Here is a 19,700-nt window from a genome sequence, read left to right as displayed (position 1 = left end):
ACAATAGAAATATACGATCTGATAATGTTGGAATCTTGACAACTAACAGACTGATTTGGAGGAAAATTGTAGATAGGAAGTTAGTAATGATGTAAATTTTTCATGCAGTACTATCATATCCTGTACACCCCTTGAGGGTACATGGCAGGAATTTGATGATGATGACCTTTTGCACTGTTACTATAATACCATTTTGCCCAGACTTTTTGAAGTCTGGGCAAAATTAGTTTATTAGTTAAAAAATTAGTTTATATCCTTTTTTCTACAACCAATTTTCAAAATGTGATAAAATATGTTGCAGGGGACTTGTTAGTAATGACAGGATGGGCTGTTCATAATTAACGCCAAAGCACTGTGTATTAACTGCATGTGTTGTTCTTGCTGGATTGTATATATTTTTTTTTTTTTTTGGAATGAAAACCTAGAGTTTTGGGGTGCTTAAGGGTCACAGTTGTATAACTGAGAGGAAACCTCCATTTTCTAATGAAGAGTCATAAAAAGTTTTCAACCAATGCTACTGCGTCCGGGGAAGCCGACGCGTCTGGGGCTGCAGTCCGGGCTCCTGATGATAAATATGCTACGAGGACTCATATTAACATTTTGCAACTCAATATCAACGGTACTCAGAGAAAAATGGATGAACTCAAATACATGCTATATAAAAATAATATCCATATAGCTTGTCTACAAGAAACAAAACTAAATAAAAATTTGAACTTCAACATCAAAGGATACACGGTTCTTAGGAAGGATAGAGAAGAAAGAACAGGTGGCGGGCTTGCTATCCTTTTGAAGACCCCAGAAATCAAATTCAAAGAAATCACCCTAAATCAATATTTAAATAATGACAGTTCAACGGAAGCTCAAGCTGTTGAAATACATCTACCAAACCATTCTATTTCAATCACAAACGTCTATCATCCTGATAATACAAATATTGATACAGACATCATTGAAAAGCTAAGCGATTCTCTAACTGATGCAACCATTATACTTGGTGACCTAAATGCAAAAAGCCCAACGTGGGGCTCCCCCAATTTAGACCATAAAGGTCAACAATTGGAAGACCTCTTTACAGATTTGGAACTCACAACAATTAACAATGGACAGAGCACCTATCTTTCTAAAACTACGGGAACTGAATCTGCTATTGACATCACAGCCATTAATTATAGTATTGCATCAAGTGCACAATGGAAAATTCTGGGAAATGCCATCAGTGACCACAGACCCATAATAACAACACTAAACTTCAAGATTGAACAAGAACAGCAAACCAAAAGGACGTGGAACTTCAGAAAAGCTGACTGGACAAGGTTTACTCAAACCTTGGAGAGCCTCTGTCAAGATGAACCTGTCTCTGGAAACCTCGACAGAAAATTACAAATCCTTACTTCACACATCAGCAAAACTGCCAAAGGAACAATACCAAGAGGCCAGCGGAAAAACACCTGGATACCATACTGGAAAGATCACAATATTGATTCAATGATTACAGAAAGAGACAATATCAATGAACAATTCAGAATTAATAAAACTGATGATTACAGAAAGAAATTAATGGACATAACACACAAAATAGAGCAGGAAATTTGGAAGTGCAAACAAGAGAAATGGGCGGAACTTTGCAGTAACCTGGATCCAAGAAAAGACAGCCAACACTGGAATATTATTAGAATCCTAGACAATATCAAAAAAGAGAACCAACAGAAAACAAACTTCATCATAAATGCTGGCAAACAAGCTATTACAGATCAAGAAATTGCAAACACACTGGCAAAAACCTATTCAAACAACTCCAAACTTCAGTATAACAGAGAGGACAAGCCCCTCAATAAACTCACAAGTCAAATGCTAAAACAAGCAAGAACATACCAAACTAATGACATCTTCTCCGAAGAATTTACACTAAGTGAACTAAATTCATCAATCGAGAAAACTGCACCTAATAAATCCCCTGGTAATGATCTTATCTTTGGTCATATGGTCAAACACCTTGGCAAAAATGCCAAAGAACAACTTCTGGACATTCTCAATACCTCTTGGCGAACGGGCAAACTTCCAAAAGAATGGAAAAAATCAGTTATTGTACCCATCCTGAAACCTGACAAAAATGCTGCAGAATGTCAAAGTTACAGACCTATCGCATTAACTAGCATACTTTGTAAAATTACTGAAAGAATCATACACTCCAGGCTTATGCACTGGCTGACAAAAAATAAGAAAATCAACTACTACCAAACTGCTTATAGAACTCGTCATTCGACAACAGATCAATTATTCCATTTCTGCCAAACAATAATAGACTCATTTCAGGAAAAACCAACAAAAAAGACAACTGCCATATTCCTTGATATGACTGCTGCTTTTGATCGTGTTTGGATCAAAAAATTAATACAAACAATACATGATATTGGAATTAGAGGAAACGCTTTAATCTGGATTGCTGATTTCATCAGAGGAAGAAAGATCAAAGTCAGAATCAATACAGCAATATCAAAAGAGCGGAGAACCTGGGCTGGTGTTCCCCAGGGCTCAGTACTCAGTCCCTTACTATTCCTTCTATATGTCAATAATATTCATCCCTACCTTACAGAAGACACAAAAGTAACTTGCTATGCAGATGATATAGCCATCTGGCACACTAGTGCTAAAATCAAAGAATCAGAGGAAATTCTAAACAAATCCATGAGAGGATTAGAAAAATGGTCAAACGAACTCAAACTTAAAATCAACCCAGACAAAACAAAACTAAGTACATTTAGTACAGACAGGAAAAATAGACATTCCTACAATCCCAAAGTCATGATCAATAACAAGCTAATTGAAAAAGTCACAAATCCAAAATACCTTGGTATTACGCTTGATCAGGAATTACGTTTTGCACAACACATCTCTAACACTTCCAACAGAGCTCTAAAAAAATTAAATATACTGAAAAGGCTTTGTGGAACAAATTGGGGTGCAAAGCCAAAAATCCTCAAAACTACTTACACTACACTAATAAGGCCAATAATGGAATATGCAGCACCTATCTGGTCACCTTCGGCTTCATCGGTAAAGAAAAACCTAGACAAAATACAAGCAAAAGCATCCAAGATTATCATTGGTGCAGTCTCATCCACTAACAACATCAGAGCCCAACAGGAATGTGGGCTTGACCTGCTGGAGGACAGACGAAAATTTGCCACCATAAAATTCATAAATAATATCAGAAGCTACCAAAGTGATCATGTCTCCCTAAAAACCTATGAACATTGGAACCAAATTTGCAGACTTCACAGATCATCGACTTTACAATATGATGACACTATCAGGAAAGAAATAGGTCTTGATCAGCTAAATGTCCACATAAACAAAGAACCTCTATTTTCCAGTCCTTTACCTTCAAATACCTTCATAAATCTAAACCTTACCAAACTCTGTACAAAAAAAGAACCAAAAGAAATGCTTAAAGAAAAAGGCCTAAATACCATCAACCTTCTTTCATCCTCCAAACAGGTTATTTGTTATACCGATGGATCATCAGACACCAATATGATTAATGGAGGCGCTGGTGTTCTCCTTCTACTCCCGAAAGGTGAAAAACTTTCAATAAAAGTTGGATCTGGGAGAATCGCTTCCAATTTTACCAGCGAACTCTACGCAATAATTAAAGCACTAGAAGCCTACTTAAATCTATCATCATCTCAACAATCTGAAGGAATTATAATTTACAGTGACTCAAGATCAGCTATGGAGGCAATCAAAAATGGCAATACCAAGCTCACACAAGACATCCATAAACTCTTAAATCATCTAAAGTGTTTAGGTAAAAGTTGCATTCTACAATGGATTCCTGCTCATGTAGGCATTGATCACAACGAAGCAGCTGATAAATTAGCAAAAGAGGCCAGAGAACTCAACCAAGAAACTCATATGATAACTCTTGCTGATGCCAATGCACTAGCAAAAGCTAAACTAATTCCATTGAAATCAGTGATACAACATCAAATTCCCGAGATCAATGCTGACAGAAGGACCTCCACTACGATAGCAAGACTACGAACAGGACATTATAGAGGAATGAAGATCAATACAGATGATACGAGAACATATAGAAACTGCAACAACTGCCCCAATACGGAACTGACACCCACTCACATCTTTACCTGTCCAGCAATTACAGCAGCCTTGCAAGAAATAGATCCTAATCCTGAACAACAGCTCTATACAAACAAAATCACAGACATAGCCAAAGCAGTACAAAGAGCGCACGGAAACATCTAAGACTCTTCAAAGGACAAGACAACAACAACAACAACAACCTCCACATAGCCTTCAAAGGAATGCAGAGAACTGGCACAAAGGCCACGGCTTCTGACCTAATGTCCAATCCATACCTTGTGGTGCACCCTGTTAGGTATCTACCTGGATACTGAATGAACGAGGATGGGGTGGCAATTTGGGATTTAGCTGACCAAATTGTGTTCTTATTGGCTTAAATCACAATATAAAATGATGGTACAACATGACAGAATTTCATCATGGGTTGGGTGTCGCCTGGTTAAACAAGGTCCCATTGTTTTTGACAGGGAACCTGGACAAAAAGCAAAAAGTCAGCTACTGTAACAAATCCCAGAACCCATCCCAAATCATCAACCGAGTTCAAGATTGGTACTATCAACGTAAGAAACATCAATGGAAAAAGAAATGGAACTGGCAGAAGAATTGGATAAAAACCAGATTGACATAATAAGTGTTACCAAAATAAAGAAGACAAAAACAGATGAGATCCTTGTAAGCAACAAATATAAAATGTTATATTCAGGCAATAACAACCAGAGAAAAGAAGGAGTAGCTATAGCATTCAACACTAAATACAAGGCTAATCTTCTTGAATGGCAAGTAATGTCAAATAAAGTGATATGGACAAATAATAGAATGGGGGAACTGGGCATTGAGACTTATTTGTGCCTATGGTCCCATAGAAGGTTCTAGTAAGGTAGAAGTGGGGGAATTTTGTGGCTTCAGAGAAAGCAATTGGCACAATGAAAAATTGGTCCTTGTTATGGATCTAAACAGCAGAGTAGGAAATGACTGTCAGACATACAAAAATATTTTGGGAAAATTTGGAGAAAAAATTTGGACAAAAGTTAATAATAATGGCAAATACCTGTTGAATTTCTGCTCAGGACATGGTTCTGAGCAGAAATATATGCTTGAAAGTTTAATACTAACACAATGTTACAACATAAAAATGTGAGCAATTCAATTGGAGAGAAGAGGCAAGGAATAAGAAAAGTCTCATTGACTATGTTATTGTTGACAGTGATGTTTTCTCCCTGGTGCAGGACACTAGAATGTACAGAGGATTTGAAATTGGAATTGATCACTATTTAGTCTTGAGCAGAATAATATTGAATTTCATATTGAAAAGAAGAACATGTAAGCATATCAAAAGTTCTTGACAAATAAGTCAGCTTGTGCTCTTAGAGAATACAGAGACAAATGTAAGAAAGCTAAGCACTGTGTAAAATTAGCTAAACAAAAGTCATGGGAAGACTTTGGTAAGAACATAGAAAATAAATATCAAGGAGCTGGCAAAATATTCAGGAGGTTGTTGAAGAAGTTCAGAAATGGAGGAAAAAGTGTTGTAAAAGGAATTAAAGATGATAAAGGTGACATGAAAATGGCAGAAATAGATATATGCTTGAAGTATGGAGTAATTACTTCAAAAATTGCTAAATAAAACAAGCAGCGATGATAGTACATAGTGGTAAAAAACACTGAAAAACACCAAGCATGCAGTCAGGAATACATATCCATACTTGCAGTAGAAAAAGCTATCAAAGCCTGAAATGTGAAAAGGCAGCAGGAGTAGATGATATTCAACCAGAAATGCTGAAGTATGGTGGTATAAAAGTCTTACAGTGGCTGCACTGCATAGTTCAGAAAGCCTGGACAGAGAGACGAATTCCCGATGATTGGAGTAGAGCTCTAATAGTGCCCATATATAAAAAGAGAAATAAAACTGAATGTGAGAATTACAGAGGTATTTCCCTACTGAGTGTTCCTGGTAAGATTTATGCAAGTATACTTGAGAAACAGTTGAGAAGGATTGTGGATGGAAACAAAGCTGTGGTTTTGAATGGTGTAGAGAATTAAAGCGCTCATTCCAGAAAGAATAATTTGTTATTTGAGTGGACTAGGCTTGGATACAGAATGCAAGGCTATAATCTAACCATGACACAGAAATCCTAAACAGACTGTTGATGTTAACTCTCCTTTTGGTTGGTGAAAAACAAGCTAGATTCAGACCAAATAGAGGCTGTTAAGATCAGATTTTCACTTTATGACAAATAGTTGAGAAATCATGGGAATACAACAAAGATCTGTAATTAAGTTTTGTAGATCTGGAAAAGACATATGACAAGGTGCAATGAAAAAGCAAATGAGTAGGGCCATACAATAGGGAGAAAGAAAGAAAGAGTTGGAACATACAAGTAGAGCAGAAGTTTTGTCCAACAGCCTTGGCAAGAGATCAGAAGGCTTAAATGAATTTGAACAGGAATCACTTAGGACATTTGGCTTTTACAACATTCAGCTTTAGAATTACTGACAATTTTTTTAATAGTTGTTAAGAAGTTACAGTAATTCTAAAGCTGAACGTTGTAAAAGCCAAATGTCCTAAGTGTGAGTGAGATGCTAGTTTTTTTTTTAGTTGGGTCATTGAATTTATATTGAATTTTTGTCATGGACTGCTTTGACATATTTGATGAAACTTGGACAGAGTTCGTGGTTTTGAATGGTGTAGAGAATTAAAGCGCTCATTCCAGAAAGAATAATTTGTTATTTGAGTGGACTAGGCTTGGATACAGAATACAAGGCTATAATCTAACCATGACACAGAAATCCTAAACAGACTGTTGATGTTAACTCTCCTTTTGGCAACACTGACCAGAACTTTCATGCTTCAGCTAATTTCTGGTTAAGAAGGGTCCAAGGCGACAAGAGAATGATAGGGATTTTCTGATATTCTAGTAGTTTGGTGGGAAATGTGTTGGATCATTAATGATGCAAATAATTCTGCTCCTTTTTGAACTTGGTCAATGTAGTTAGAGAAGGGAAGCCAATATGAATTATGGGCATTTCTCAGACCAGTTTTGGATGTTTTATCAGTGAGAGTTATACCTATAAAGATACTGAGAACTAATCAATAGTAGAATTCATATTTTTATATAAGTATCTAGAGTTTGGAAACAGTAGGTGTGCTTGGAAACTTGACAAGTCCAAGTCTAGCCTAGATGTTGAGTCAGAGTCAAAAAAAATTTACAAAAATTATATTATTTGATTAATTAAAAAAAATTCTTTTTTTTTTAAATAATTTAATCATAACTAACATACATTTTTAAATAAATTTCAATTGGTCAAAATGTAATTTATGAAGTGCTAAACAGAAGTCATTATAAATCAGAAACTTTTTGGAATCAGCAGCAGCTTTAAAACATTCTCCAGACCTCAACAAGTATGGATGTATTAATTTATCAAAACTCTGGGAGACAGTCATTTTAAGATATAATTAATAGTTGTCTTTTTCTCTCTCCTTATTCAAAAATGGAGGGTGCTAATTTAATTCCATTACAAGTTTTTTTTTTTTTTTTTTTTTAAGTGAGATGCATACCCTGCAAAGTGTAAAACATATTAAAGTTAATATAAATTAAAAATACCAAGAAATTATATACTTGGTTTAATCCTTTATTCAAGTGTAAGCAAACAAAGTTTGTGCCTGAATAATGCAAAGCACATCTCCTTGCAGACATGTATAATGCTATGCATTATGGGAAGGGTTACTACCCAGACTGGTTCTGACCTTTATTGAGGTCTCTTCAGTGAGAGCCAGACCCTAGAGGTGATACTAAGGTTGAATTAATGCAGAAGTCATATTTTCATATACGAGTTGCCAAAAGGTGTGACGCAAGTATATAATTTCTTGGTATCTTTAATTTATAGCATAGCAGTTTCTCAGGGGCTCACATTGGTGAGTACAGGCATGGCAAACCCGAGATACCCAAGTTAGACCTGATCTTACTTCATACAATATACACTTGATATATCATATCTGGAGACTGGTCTTCTACTCTTCTTTCCCTCTACTCTCTCTTACTTCTTACTCCTTCTCCCCCAGTGCTATTAGAGCAACTCGAGGGCGAGGGGGTGACTCTTTCCTCTCAAATTGTAGTTTCCACTATCTTCACCTGGAATATCACTATATTCCAGGTCAAGGAGTGGTAGCTGACACTTGACGAAAACTTAACCATTGAAACCGAATGAACTCTAACCAACCTAAAGATACATGCCAGCTCGAAATCAAGTATCCTAAATTGCAGATCCTTTTCTGCAGATTGTGGATCAGATCATAAGCTAGTATTAGCAAACCTAAGAATAAAGTTAAAATTTGGAAGCACTTTTAGAGTCAAAAGGAGACTGAATATAAAAAAAATACAAGACAACAATATTCTAAGAAAATATCAACTAGAACTAGATAAAAACTTGAAGGAACTACCAAAACAGAATATAAACATCGAGGAACATCGGTGTAAATTAAAGGAAATGATATTAAATTCAGCAGAAAAAACAATAGGTTACACAGAAAGAGAAAGTAAAAAGGATTGGACTTCAAATGAAGTAAAAAGGTTAAGCGATCAAAGGAAAAGCATGAAACTAAAACAGAACTATAACAGAAATGAATATAATAGATTAACCAGAGAAATTAGAAAACTAGTTAAAAGAGACAAAGATAACTGGTTAGAAGAAAAATGCAAAATGGCAAAAAAGCTATCAAAAGAAAATAACCTTCATGGATTATATAAATAAATAGACCAAATTAGTAAGACACGGGCAACAAAAATTATAATGATCAAAAACAAAGAGGGACAACTAATTGAAAGTAAAGCAAAAAGAATGACCAGATGGGAAGAATACTTCAAAGATTTATATAATAAAAACAGCTCCCAGGATATTATGATTCCAGCCACTGAAATGGAAGAGGAAACAAATATCTTTACCAAAGAAATAATAGCACACAGCATAGAAAAACTCAAAACTATGAAAGCACCTGGCATTGATCAAATACATGCAGAATTCTTAAAAGCAGGGAAGGAACAACTTTTGGAACCATTAAAAACATTATTTGAAAGGAGCTACAAAAACGAAGCAGTGCCTACTGATTGGACTAAATCAGTCATAACTCCTATATACAAAAAAGAAGATAAAACAGAATGCAATAATTACAGAGGCATTAGCCTCCTCAGTATTCCAAGTAAGGTTTTTACGAAAGTATTCCAAAAACAAATTAAGCCATATATAGAACTGGCACTAGGAGAAGAACAAGCAGGTTTCAGACCAGGGCGAAGCACAATTGATCAACTATTCACCTTAAGTAAAGGTGAATAGTTGATCGGATAATAGAAAAGACACTAGCATACAATCAAAGTTGCTACATAAATTTCGTAGACTTTCGTCAGGCATTTGATTCAATCCATAGAAGAGAACTATAGAAAACTATGGAAGAATTTGGAATTCCTAACAAAACCATAAGAATAATAAAGAATCTGTATGAGAAATCTGAAAGTGCAGTATGAATGGTGGACACCTTAACCAACTGGTTCCACAAAGAGAGCGGAGTAAGACAGGGATGCAATCTGTCACCAGACCTGTTCAATCTTACACTGGAAGAAGCAACCAGTAAGGCCTTAAACAATGAAGACTCTGGAATCAAAATATATGGGAAAAATGTAACAAATTTAAAATTTGCAGATGACATTGCATTACTTGCAAGTACAGAAGAAAATCTACAGCAAATTTCTGATAAAATAAAGGAGGAGTGTATAAAATCTAGATTAACCATAAATATAGACAAAACAAAAATTATGCAAATAGGAAAAAGAAGCACTAATCTGAAATTGATAGTAAGAATCTAGAGCAGGTAGAAAACTTCACCTACCTTGGAGCAGTTATTGAGTACAATGGCAAAATTATAAAAGATATAAACAGACGAATCAGTCAAGCATCCCAAACTTTTGGACAACTTAATAAAATATGGAAGTCAAGAGACATCAAACAAGTAACAAAAGTAAGAATCTATGAAACAATGGTCCTCCCAATACTCCTCTATGGAAGTGAATGCTGGAATCTCAAAAAGGCTGAAGAGAAAAAATTATTAGTTACTGAAATGGGTTGGCTAAGATGATTACTTGGAGTATCTCTGCTGGATCGACTAAGAAACGAAGACATAAGGAAACGACTAAAACAAGAAATAACAATAATAGACAAAATCCAAGAAAGAAGACTGCGATGGTTTGGCCATGCGACCAGAATGGGAACAGAAAGACTACCAACTAAAGCCCTGAATACAACGATGGAAGGTGAAAGATCCAAAGGACGGCCCAGAATTAGATGGATAGACAAAATAAAAGAGGACCTGAAAACCAAATCACAACAAGCGACACCAAACAGGACAGAAATGTTCAGACTCTCCTGGGACAGACAGAAGTGGAAAGAGTTCGTTCGGCCTCATCGTCATCCACATAGATGATGGAAGAGAGAAGAAGATAACCAAGTGAAAAAACTTCCAACAACTTTTCTCTAATCCAGAGTAATTTAATAATAAGGTGTGACATTTTTGACAACTCGTATATGAAAATATGACTTCTGCATTACTTAAACCTTAGTATCACCTCTGGTTGGCTCCCAATGAAAAGACCTCAATAAAGGTCAACACTCGTCTGGGTAGTGACCCTTCCCATAATGCATAGCATTATACATGTCTGCAAGGAGATGTGCTTTGCATTATGGGATACTAAGGCGAGTGATGTGAAGTCATACCACCTTTACCATGAGTTGCCCTAGTCCTGAAAATACTTCAGTAGCAAACTTTGTTTGCTTACACTTGGATAAAGGATTAAACCAAGTATATAATTTCATGGTATCTTTAATTTAGAGGACCTGAAAGACTTGGATAAAGGATTAAACCAAGTATATAATTTCATGGTATCTTTAATTTATAGCATAACCATGTGAAAAAACTTCCAACAACATAAAGGTTATACTAAAATGTTCTATCAAAGAGATGTGGCTTACTATTCTGACAAATGAGTCTTCCAAATTTAAAGATAGCATCAGAATTATTTTCCATGTTTGGATCTACATAGGTATGCAAGTCAACATTTTATATGCTAGATTTCCTCAAGTCTACATACAGATCTCAGCTTACTGTCATAAACTTAGGGGCAGAGTTAAGATACTCATTGAGCATAGATATTAAGCTAAATTTCATAAAACTTGTTGATGAAAAATCCCATTAGCTGAAGGTAAGTTGAAATGCAATTATTTTGATTAAACTAACATGTTTCTATTTTTTTTGTTTGCATAATGTGGCAATGTTGTTTCCATTTGGAGCAGTTGTGGTCACTATGAGAAAATTGTGCACCCCTGGGTGAGACAAAGTTTCATAATCTTTTGCAAATGGAATTAGTATAAAATTCTTATTAGCCAAGACATTATTAAGAATGGTCACGCCTCACGATCAATACAATGACTCCTTAAGTATTACTTAAAAAGATGAAGATAAGAGATTCCATGTACAGAGAGATTAACTTATTAGCTTATACATATGTTGAGGTTTTGCTAGCAGAAGTGTAATTAAATATCCAGAACAGAAGAATTCCAATGCAATGTCTGCAATTCAATATTAAATGTCAAGACCATTAGATTCTGTAAGATATACACTCTCTACCAATAATTGTCTGGACACTCCTGTTATTTGAAGTTAGGGAACATTCCAGGTGTTAATGACATAAAAACTGGCATACAGATAGTAGGAAGCAGTATTCCATCATAGCAGTTGAATGCACATGGTATGGCAACTCGATGTGAACTCAGTGACTTCAAGAGAAGTGTCATCATGGGCTGTCAGATTGGTGGCATGTCCATACATGCCCTTACCGCTCAACTGGAGCATCCAAAATGAACAGTTGGAGATGTGATCAACAAATGGAGATGTTCTGGCATCACTAGTGCAGGAAAAACCCAGGGTGTCCACTGAAAATCACTGACAGTGACAGGAGGGTGTTAAAACAGGTCGCATGCAAAATCTGACTATACAGATAACTGGCACAGACCATCAGAGATGAGTTCCAGAGCGCCAGTAACACAATGGTGAGCACTAATACTGTACGAAAAGAACTCCATTTACTGTGTTTCCACAGAAGAGCAGTGGCACATAAGCCGAACATCACAACGAACAAGGCGGTGCAAAGAGCGTGTGAACTAGACAACTGACCAGTGGAAAATGGTATTCTAGAGCAATGAATCAAGGCTCAACCGTTTCCAATTTGATGGGAGGGTGTGGAGGCAACCTGGTGAATGCTTGTTACCACAGTGTGTTGTACCCACAGTAAAGTATGGTGGTAGAGAAGCAATGGTGAGGGATGCATTCAGCTGGTCATTGTCCGTGGTTCCATGAAAGCAGCTCAGTAATTTGATATTCTGGATAATCATGTGCTGCTTACACTGAGGAGTTTTTATGGAATGGACCTGTGTTACTATCATGACAACAATGCCCCATGCCATAAAGCTGCAGCTGTTAGGGAATGGTATGAAGAGATGGGTGTTAAATGACTGCCCTGGCCTGCACAGAACCCTGACCTCAATCCCATCTAATACTTGTGGGACGAACTGGAGCAGTGATTGTGGTCCAGAGCAGCATGTTCTTGATCTATTACTGAACTCGGTGCTGCTTTGATGGAGGAATGGAGAAAAATTCCGAAGGCTAAGCCAAAGGTGGAGATACCCAGATTTAGTCTATGACTTATTTTTAACAGTATTAACAATACCAAACTAACTATTTTATCAAAAGATGTTTTATTAACTGCTTATATTTCAGTAAATTTCAAATCTGCATCATCAGAGCACAACACAGCTTGTATACATGACAGTGAGTAAGTGAAACAATACAATTGTAATGGACAAAAGATCTAAAGTCCTATTTTGGCACCCTCTAATGTTAAAAAAAAAAAAAAAAAAAAAAAAAAAAAAAAAAAAAAAAAAGCTATGTGAGAGTTGCTCTTAAGATAACAGTCTCTCAAATTTTTTGCAAATTAATGCAACTATATTTGTTCAGGTTAAGAGATTTCTTCATAGCCATGGCAAACTCAAAAGATAATCTTTCGGATCAGTATCAACTTCTAAATAGCACATTTGTTTTCTTCCATGTAATCCTGTGTGAAGGGGTGTCCAAAGCATGGTCTGCCAGTCCTGACTTGCTATAATAATAGTAGCGAATGTATTTTTATGTTCTTCCAGGCAGATGTTAACTAATCTTCCTGTTTGCCCATAGTAGGCAAAGTCACATTCACAGAGAACTTCATACACTCCAGTGTGTGATAAAGGACGAAGTTTATCCTTAGGCGAGCAGATATGAGTTGCTAGTTTAACATGAGGTTTGAATGTGGTGCAAAGGCTATGTTTCATCAGTACTTTGGCTATCTTTCTGATGTACCTCTGACATAGGGAATAGAAATAGTAATGTTGTGTTCCTGTGTATTAGGGGAGGGAGGGGTAATGGGACTATGTAGTATTTTATCTATTTTGTAAAAATTGTAGCTGTTGGCCAAGAACGTATGGCACAGATATTTGAGTTCTGTGGACGAGCCGTATCATTCGAACAAATAGCTCTGGCTCTCTGTGTAAGTGTTTTTGAAATGCTACATATTGTTGGAATGGATGATGATGTGATTGTTTATGTAGGTATCTTGCTACATGTGTTGGTTTTCTGTAAATGGAAAAAGATAGAGATCCATCTGAAAGGTGGGTGACTAAGGCGTCAAGAAATGGGAAACAGTTATTAGATTCTTTTTCTACTGTGAAGTGGATTTTGGAGATGTTGGCTGTTTAGGTAGGTGACAAACGCATCCAAAGTGTCTTGTTCATGGGACCAAATGGCAAACACATCAACATAGCGTAACCACACTAGGGATTTGTATATAGCTGGTTTTTTTTTGTTGTTGTTGTTTTGTTTTTACAACATTAGAGGGTGCCAAAATAGGTCTTTAGATCTTTTGTCCATTACAATTGTATTGTTTCACTTACTCATTGTCACGTATATAGGCTGTGTTGTGCTCTGATGATGCTGAATTGAAATTCAGCAAAATATAAGCAGTTAATAAGACATCTTTTGATAAAATAGTTCGGTGTTATTAATACCATTAAAAATAAGTCGTGAATAACTGTCAACACCTAAGCTTATCTGTTAAATACCTGGTATAGAGTTCACCTGCTGGTATTAATTGTAAATTGCTAAAGTATCCAGACAATTATTGGTAGATAGTGTATATTTAACTGAATTATCTATGCATTATACATACACTTAAACAATGGGTTGTAACTTCTGTGAGTGTGGATATTTGGAAATCAAGATGCATAGCTGTATAACATAAGTCATAAAAAATTCAAATTTATTTAAAATAAATAATTCCTACTGTGATGTTTGCTGGTGGCGAATAAGCTACAAATGGTTTATTATTTTCAGCAAAATTTCCAGATGGAGCACTGTATGTTAGCTTGCCTTGTGCATTAATTATTCCAACAGCATTAGGTTTATCTTTATCTGGATAAGATAAAAGTACATCATAATCAACAATATCTACTTTGTCCAAACCATTCTCAAGCCATTGTTTTTTTATCATTTCAAGAAGATGGTTATCCTCTTCACTCCCAGCTATATGTGGTTTCGAACTAATATTCCTAAAGGGAGAACAAAAATGAAACATAATCTGATAATTATATTTCAAGATGTACTATAAACTCAAGTAAAATAATTACATAAAATGATTTTTTTTAAATAAAATCAATGATTTTAAATAATAGAAGAGCTACACACAGAAATATCAGGGATATTACATACAGAAAAGGAGAAACAGCATGCAACTGACTTTTTCTCATTCTGTTTCTTTTGTATAAAACACTGTTAATCAGTTTGAAAAACTGATAAATTCTCTCTTTTTAGATAGGTTTTATATAACAATGCATAAACAACAAGTAATAGTTTCATTTTATCTATCTATCTAATAACACAGTTCTGGGTGGATGTGATTTAACGAAATTTTGCATCTTTGCTAAAAACATGTTATCTCAATTTTGATTTAAACCTGATCTGAATTTAGAAAATTATGTTACAAATGACAAGAATGAGTGAACATGTATAACTGAATTCTAAACAATCAAAAATAAATATTAAAAATTTCCAATAAAAAAAAGGATATTGGACAATGAAAAATACAATGTAACCTAACTATCTATTCATAGCAACCTTAAAGAAATTTGGAATGGAAAAAACAAAGGAATAACAGTAAATGAAAACAGCACTACATCACTTATAATTTGCTGACATTTTTAGACAACTCAGCAGTAGAACTTCAAGAAATGACTGATGAACTATATGTAGAAAGCAAAAAAAAAAAAAAAGAAAAGGAAAAAAAAGATCAATTATAAACATAGACAAAACAAAAATATATAAAAAAATACATCATCATAATCACGAACCATGGGCTCACTGCCTGTTGGTGTCTGATGCCTCCTTCACTATCTTCTTCCACCTTTCTTTGTCCAGTGCAGTGTCACAGTTTTTGTACATCCATTCCACACCAGTCCTTTATGTCATCTATCCATTCTCTGTATGGTCTACCTCTTCTGTTTACACCATCCATAATACCAAACATGAATGTCTTTATCTTCCAGTGTTCACTCATTCTGCAGATGTGCAGCTTCCATTTCATAATCTTCTGCATTGGAATTCCAATAATCTTCTGTACTGGATTTCCAATAGAGAATACAACCTTTGGTTGTATCATCCGATAGAGCTCTTTTGGAAAAAATACATACATGCATATAAAAAAAAAAACTACACATACACTATCTACCAATAATTGCCTGGACACTTTAGTAACTTATGATTGATACCAGCAGGCTAACCCTAATATTGGGTATGTCCACCTTTGGCTTTGATCACCTACTCCACCCTTTGAGGGAGGCTTTCTACCAACGTGAGGCAGACGTGACATCAGGTGGAATTTGTCTCCATCAAAGCAGCAATGAGTTCAGCAACAGATCAAGGATGTGCTGCTCTGGACCTCAATCGCTACTCCAATTTGTCCCACAAGTGCTTGATAGGTTGAGGTCAGGACTCTGCACAGGCTAGGATTGTCGTTTAACACCCATCTCTTCATACCATTGCATAACAGGCTACGGCTTTGTGGCATGGGACATTGTTGTCATGATAGTAACATGGGTCCGTTCAATAAAAACTCCACAGTATAGGCAGCACATGATTATCCAGAATATCAAGGTGCTGAGTCACCTTCATGGAACCACAGACAATGACCAGTGGTCCCATTCCAAACCACTGAATGCACTCCTCACCATTACTCCTATACTACCATACTTTACTGTGGGTACAACACACTGTGGTAACAAGCATTCACCAGGTTGCCTCCACACTCTACCATCAAACTGGAAACGGTTGAACCTTGATTCATTGCTCCAGAATACTGTTCTCCACGGGTCAGTTGACAAGTTCACATGCTCTTTGCACCAGCCAGACAAGCCACCTTGCATTGTGATGTTCAGCTTGTGTGCCACTGCTCGTCCATGGAAAAGTAGCAAATTGAGTTATTTTTGTACAGTAGTAGTGCTCACCATTGTGTTACTGGTACTCTGGAACTCATCTCTGATGGTCCGTGCCAGTTAAGCCAGATTTTTGCATGCGACCTGTTTTAACACCCTCCTGTCACTGTCAGTAATTGTCAGTGGCCATGCTGGGTGTTTTCCTGCACTAGTGATGCCAGAACATCTCAATTTGTTGATCACATCTCCAACCACTGAATTTGGATGCTCAGTTGAACAGCAAGGGCATCTGTGGACATACCACCAATGTGACAGCCCCCATGATGACACCTCTCTCGAAGTCATTGAGTTCACGTTGAGTTGCCACACCATCTGCATTCAACTGCTACGATGAAATACTGCTTCTTACTATCTCTGCACCAGTTTTTATGTTATTAACAAACCTGGAATGTTCTATAACGTTAAATAACATGAGTGTCTATACAATTATTGGTGTGTGTGTGTGTGTGTGTGTCTACATATACACACTTTTTCTTTGTTCTACTACACACTTTCACAAAAATGTTCACTTTCTGCTGCTTCCATTCTCTACAGATATTTCCATGTGAGAGAAAGGACAATGTCACAGAAACTTTCAATATACACTTAGAATATAAGATGACTTGGAAAGAAGTTGTGAGAAAGAAGTTCCAAGAAAAATTCAACTTATTGGACAGCTTCTAGAAAATGCCACAAAACACTCTTTAAGGGGACATTTCCATTCTGCCTTTTAAGAACAATATTTGATATCTATCCACTTCATGATAAAGCATAGTGGAGGATTTTAAGTGATTTTAAACTTTGTCCAACTGTGAACAAAAAATGACTAATCAAGAAGGGTACACAGGCTTTACAACCTCATACAGATAGGATTCAAATGCTGTGATAACACATGATGTCCCTATACAAGAATGCCTTTAACTCCAATGAGTTAACTAATCATTCAAATGATAACAATGTAGTAGCATTTTGTAACAATTACATTGTACATTGTGTAAAGCAGATGGTATAAATGAAGCACTGTCATAAAAAACATGATTTTCTCAGATACTTTCTATACTACCTTGTAACAAATTTCTAAAAGTTTCCTGTTTATGCTGTAGAAAAATCGTCATTAAACTGCACTGGATTTAAAAATGAATTTTCGTCAGGTGAATTTTGCAAAAGGCATTAGCCTATAATGTTTTATTTTGTCTATCCATCCATACAAATAATCCTGGTTGGACAGAATTTGCTCAAATTTGATATCTGGAAACCTTTCAGAAACATGTCAAATCATTTCCTTTTTGTTTCTCACTGAACCTTTTGCAGAGACAAAGGTGCACATTATGAAATTATATACTGCAATAACTCTTGCTGGCTGAAAGTAATATGAGGGTGGTCTGAAATGTTCTCGGCCTCAACCATAGATGGCAACACTATCGGCACGATTTTTTTTTTTTCTAAGTTGGTACATCTGTCTTAAGCATCCATGTGAAATTGTAAGTCATTCTATCAAATAGTTTGTTTTATATGGGATAATGGTGCTGGAGCATTGCTGGAATAAATGTATTGGTCTTATGGGAGATTATGTTGAAAAATAAAAGTAATTTTGTAATTATAAATTTGTTTTTTCATTGTGAGGCCAAGAACTTTTCAGACCACCCTCATAAAATTTGCAATTTAATGTTACACACAAAACATTTCCAAGTGGTTCAATTTTAGTTTCTCTTTCTCTCTCTCTCTCTGTCTGTGTCTGTGTGTGTTCTTCTAGCCAGTTTATCTGTTTGGTAGGATGAACCACAGAACAGTTTTATAATGCGTTTTAAAGCAAATGACTCAACAGATTTATTTGAATAACAAATGATGAGGTGCTTAAGAGTCAAAGCTGGATAACTGGGAGTAATTATAAGGAAGGTGGCAAAATGTTCTGAAGGCTGCTGAAGAAGTTAAAAATGGAAGAAAGAGTACTATAAAAGGAATCGGAGATGATAAAGGTGACATAAAAACTGAAATAGAGATATTCTAGATATCTGGAGTAATTACTTTGAAAGATTGCTAAATGAAGCAAGCAGTGGTGGCACAGTGGTAGAAAACACTTAACAGGAATAGATACTTGAAGTAGAAAAAGCCATCAAAAACCTGAAATGTGGAAAAGCAGCTGGAAGAGATGATATTCGACCAGAAATGCTTAAATATGGAGGCAGAAAAGTTTTACAGTGGCTACACTGCATAATCAGAAGGCCTGGTTAGAGGGTCAAATTCCATATGATTAGAGTATAGCTCTCGTAACACCATTTCAGCTATCTATAAAAAGGAATGTGAGAATTATAGAGGACTTTCCCCTACTGAATGTTCCTGGTAAGATTTATGCAAATTCTTAAGAAACAGTTAAGAAAAATTGTGGAAGATGAAAAGCTTGAAGAAGAACAAGATGGATTCAGGCCAAACAGAGGTTCTCGGAATCAGATTTTCACTTTAAGACAAATAGTTGAGAGATCATGGGAATATAAAAAGCATCTGTATTTAACTTACTTAAATATAAAGAGCCAACAGGCTTCATTTCGGCGATATAAACATTTTAAATTAAGGGGATATTAAATCCCACATTGTTTTAAAACTGAATAAGAAACTCAAAGATCGGAATCAGAGAGTTTCATGCCGAATATAGTAAACTATAAAAGTATCAGCGATTAGTAGCGTTAGTTAGCTAATGCAAGTAGTCCTAATACGTAGAACAAACTCGGGCAACACGCAGCAAAGATGGTAAAGTTCTGATCGCTATTCTTGGTATTTTCCATAATGTAAAAACACATTTCCTAGGAAATGTATGCTGTTATTACATTATGGTGGGAGGTCACTACCCAGACCGGTTTCAGCCTTTATTGAGGCTTCATCAGTGAGTAGCTCTCTGATTCCGATCTTTGAGTTTCTTATTCGGTTTTAAAACAATGTGGGATTTAATATCCCCTTAATTTAAATAATCTATATTTAAGTTTTGTAGATCTGAAAAAAGGCAT

The 19,700-nt window shown here is 35.8% G+C and overlaps 1 protein-coding gene across 1 annotated transcript in view; it reads right to left on the bottom strand.

Moving 5' to 3' along the window:
• Window positions 1-19,700, bottom strand: part of LOC150097811 (N-acetylated-alpha-linked acidic dipeptidase 2-like) — a 309,838-nt gene that overhangs the window by 270,609 nt on the left and 19,529 nt on the right. The window contains exon 2 of the mRNA XM_090406796.1: window positions 14,520-14,784. Within this exon, the coding sequence (XP_090262922.1) occupies window positions 14,520-14,784 (265 nt within the window). The remainder of the gene's footprint in view (window positions 1-14,519; window positions 14,785-19,700) is intronic.

The sequence above is a fragment of the Typopeltis vanoorti genome, chromosome 17, assembly GCF_054136105.1.
Source record: "Typopeltis vanoorti isolate ZY-2024b chromosome 17, IOZ_Tvanoo_1.0, whole genome shotgun sequence".
NCBI lineage: Eukaryota > Metazoa > Arthropoda > Arachnida > Uropygi > Thelyphonidae > Typopeltis > Typopeltis vanoorti.
The sequence above is the reverse complement of the archived record's forward strand: the minus strand, read 5'-3'. Positions and strand labels throughout refer to the sequence as shown.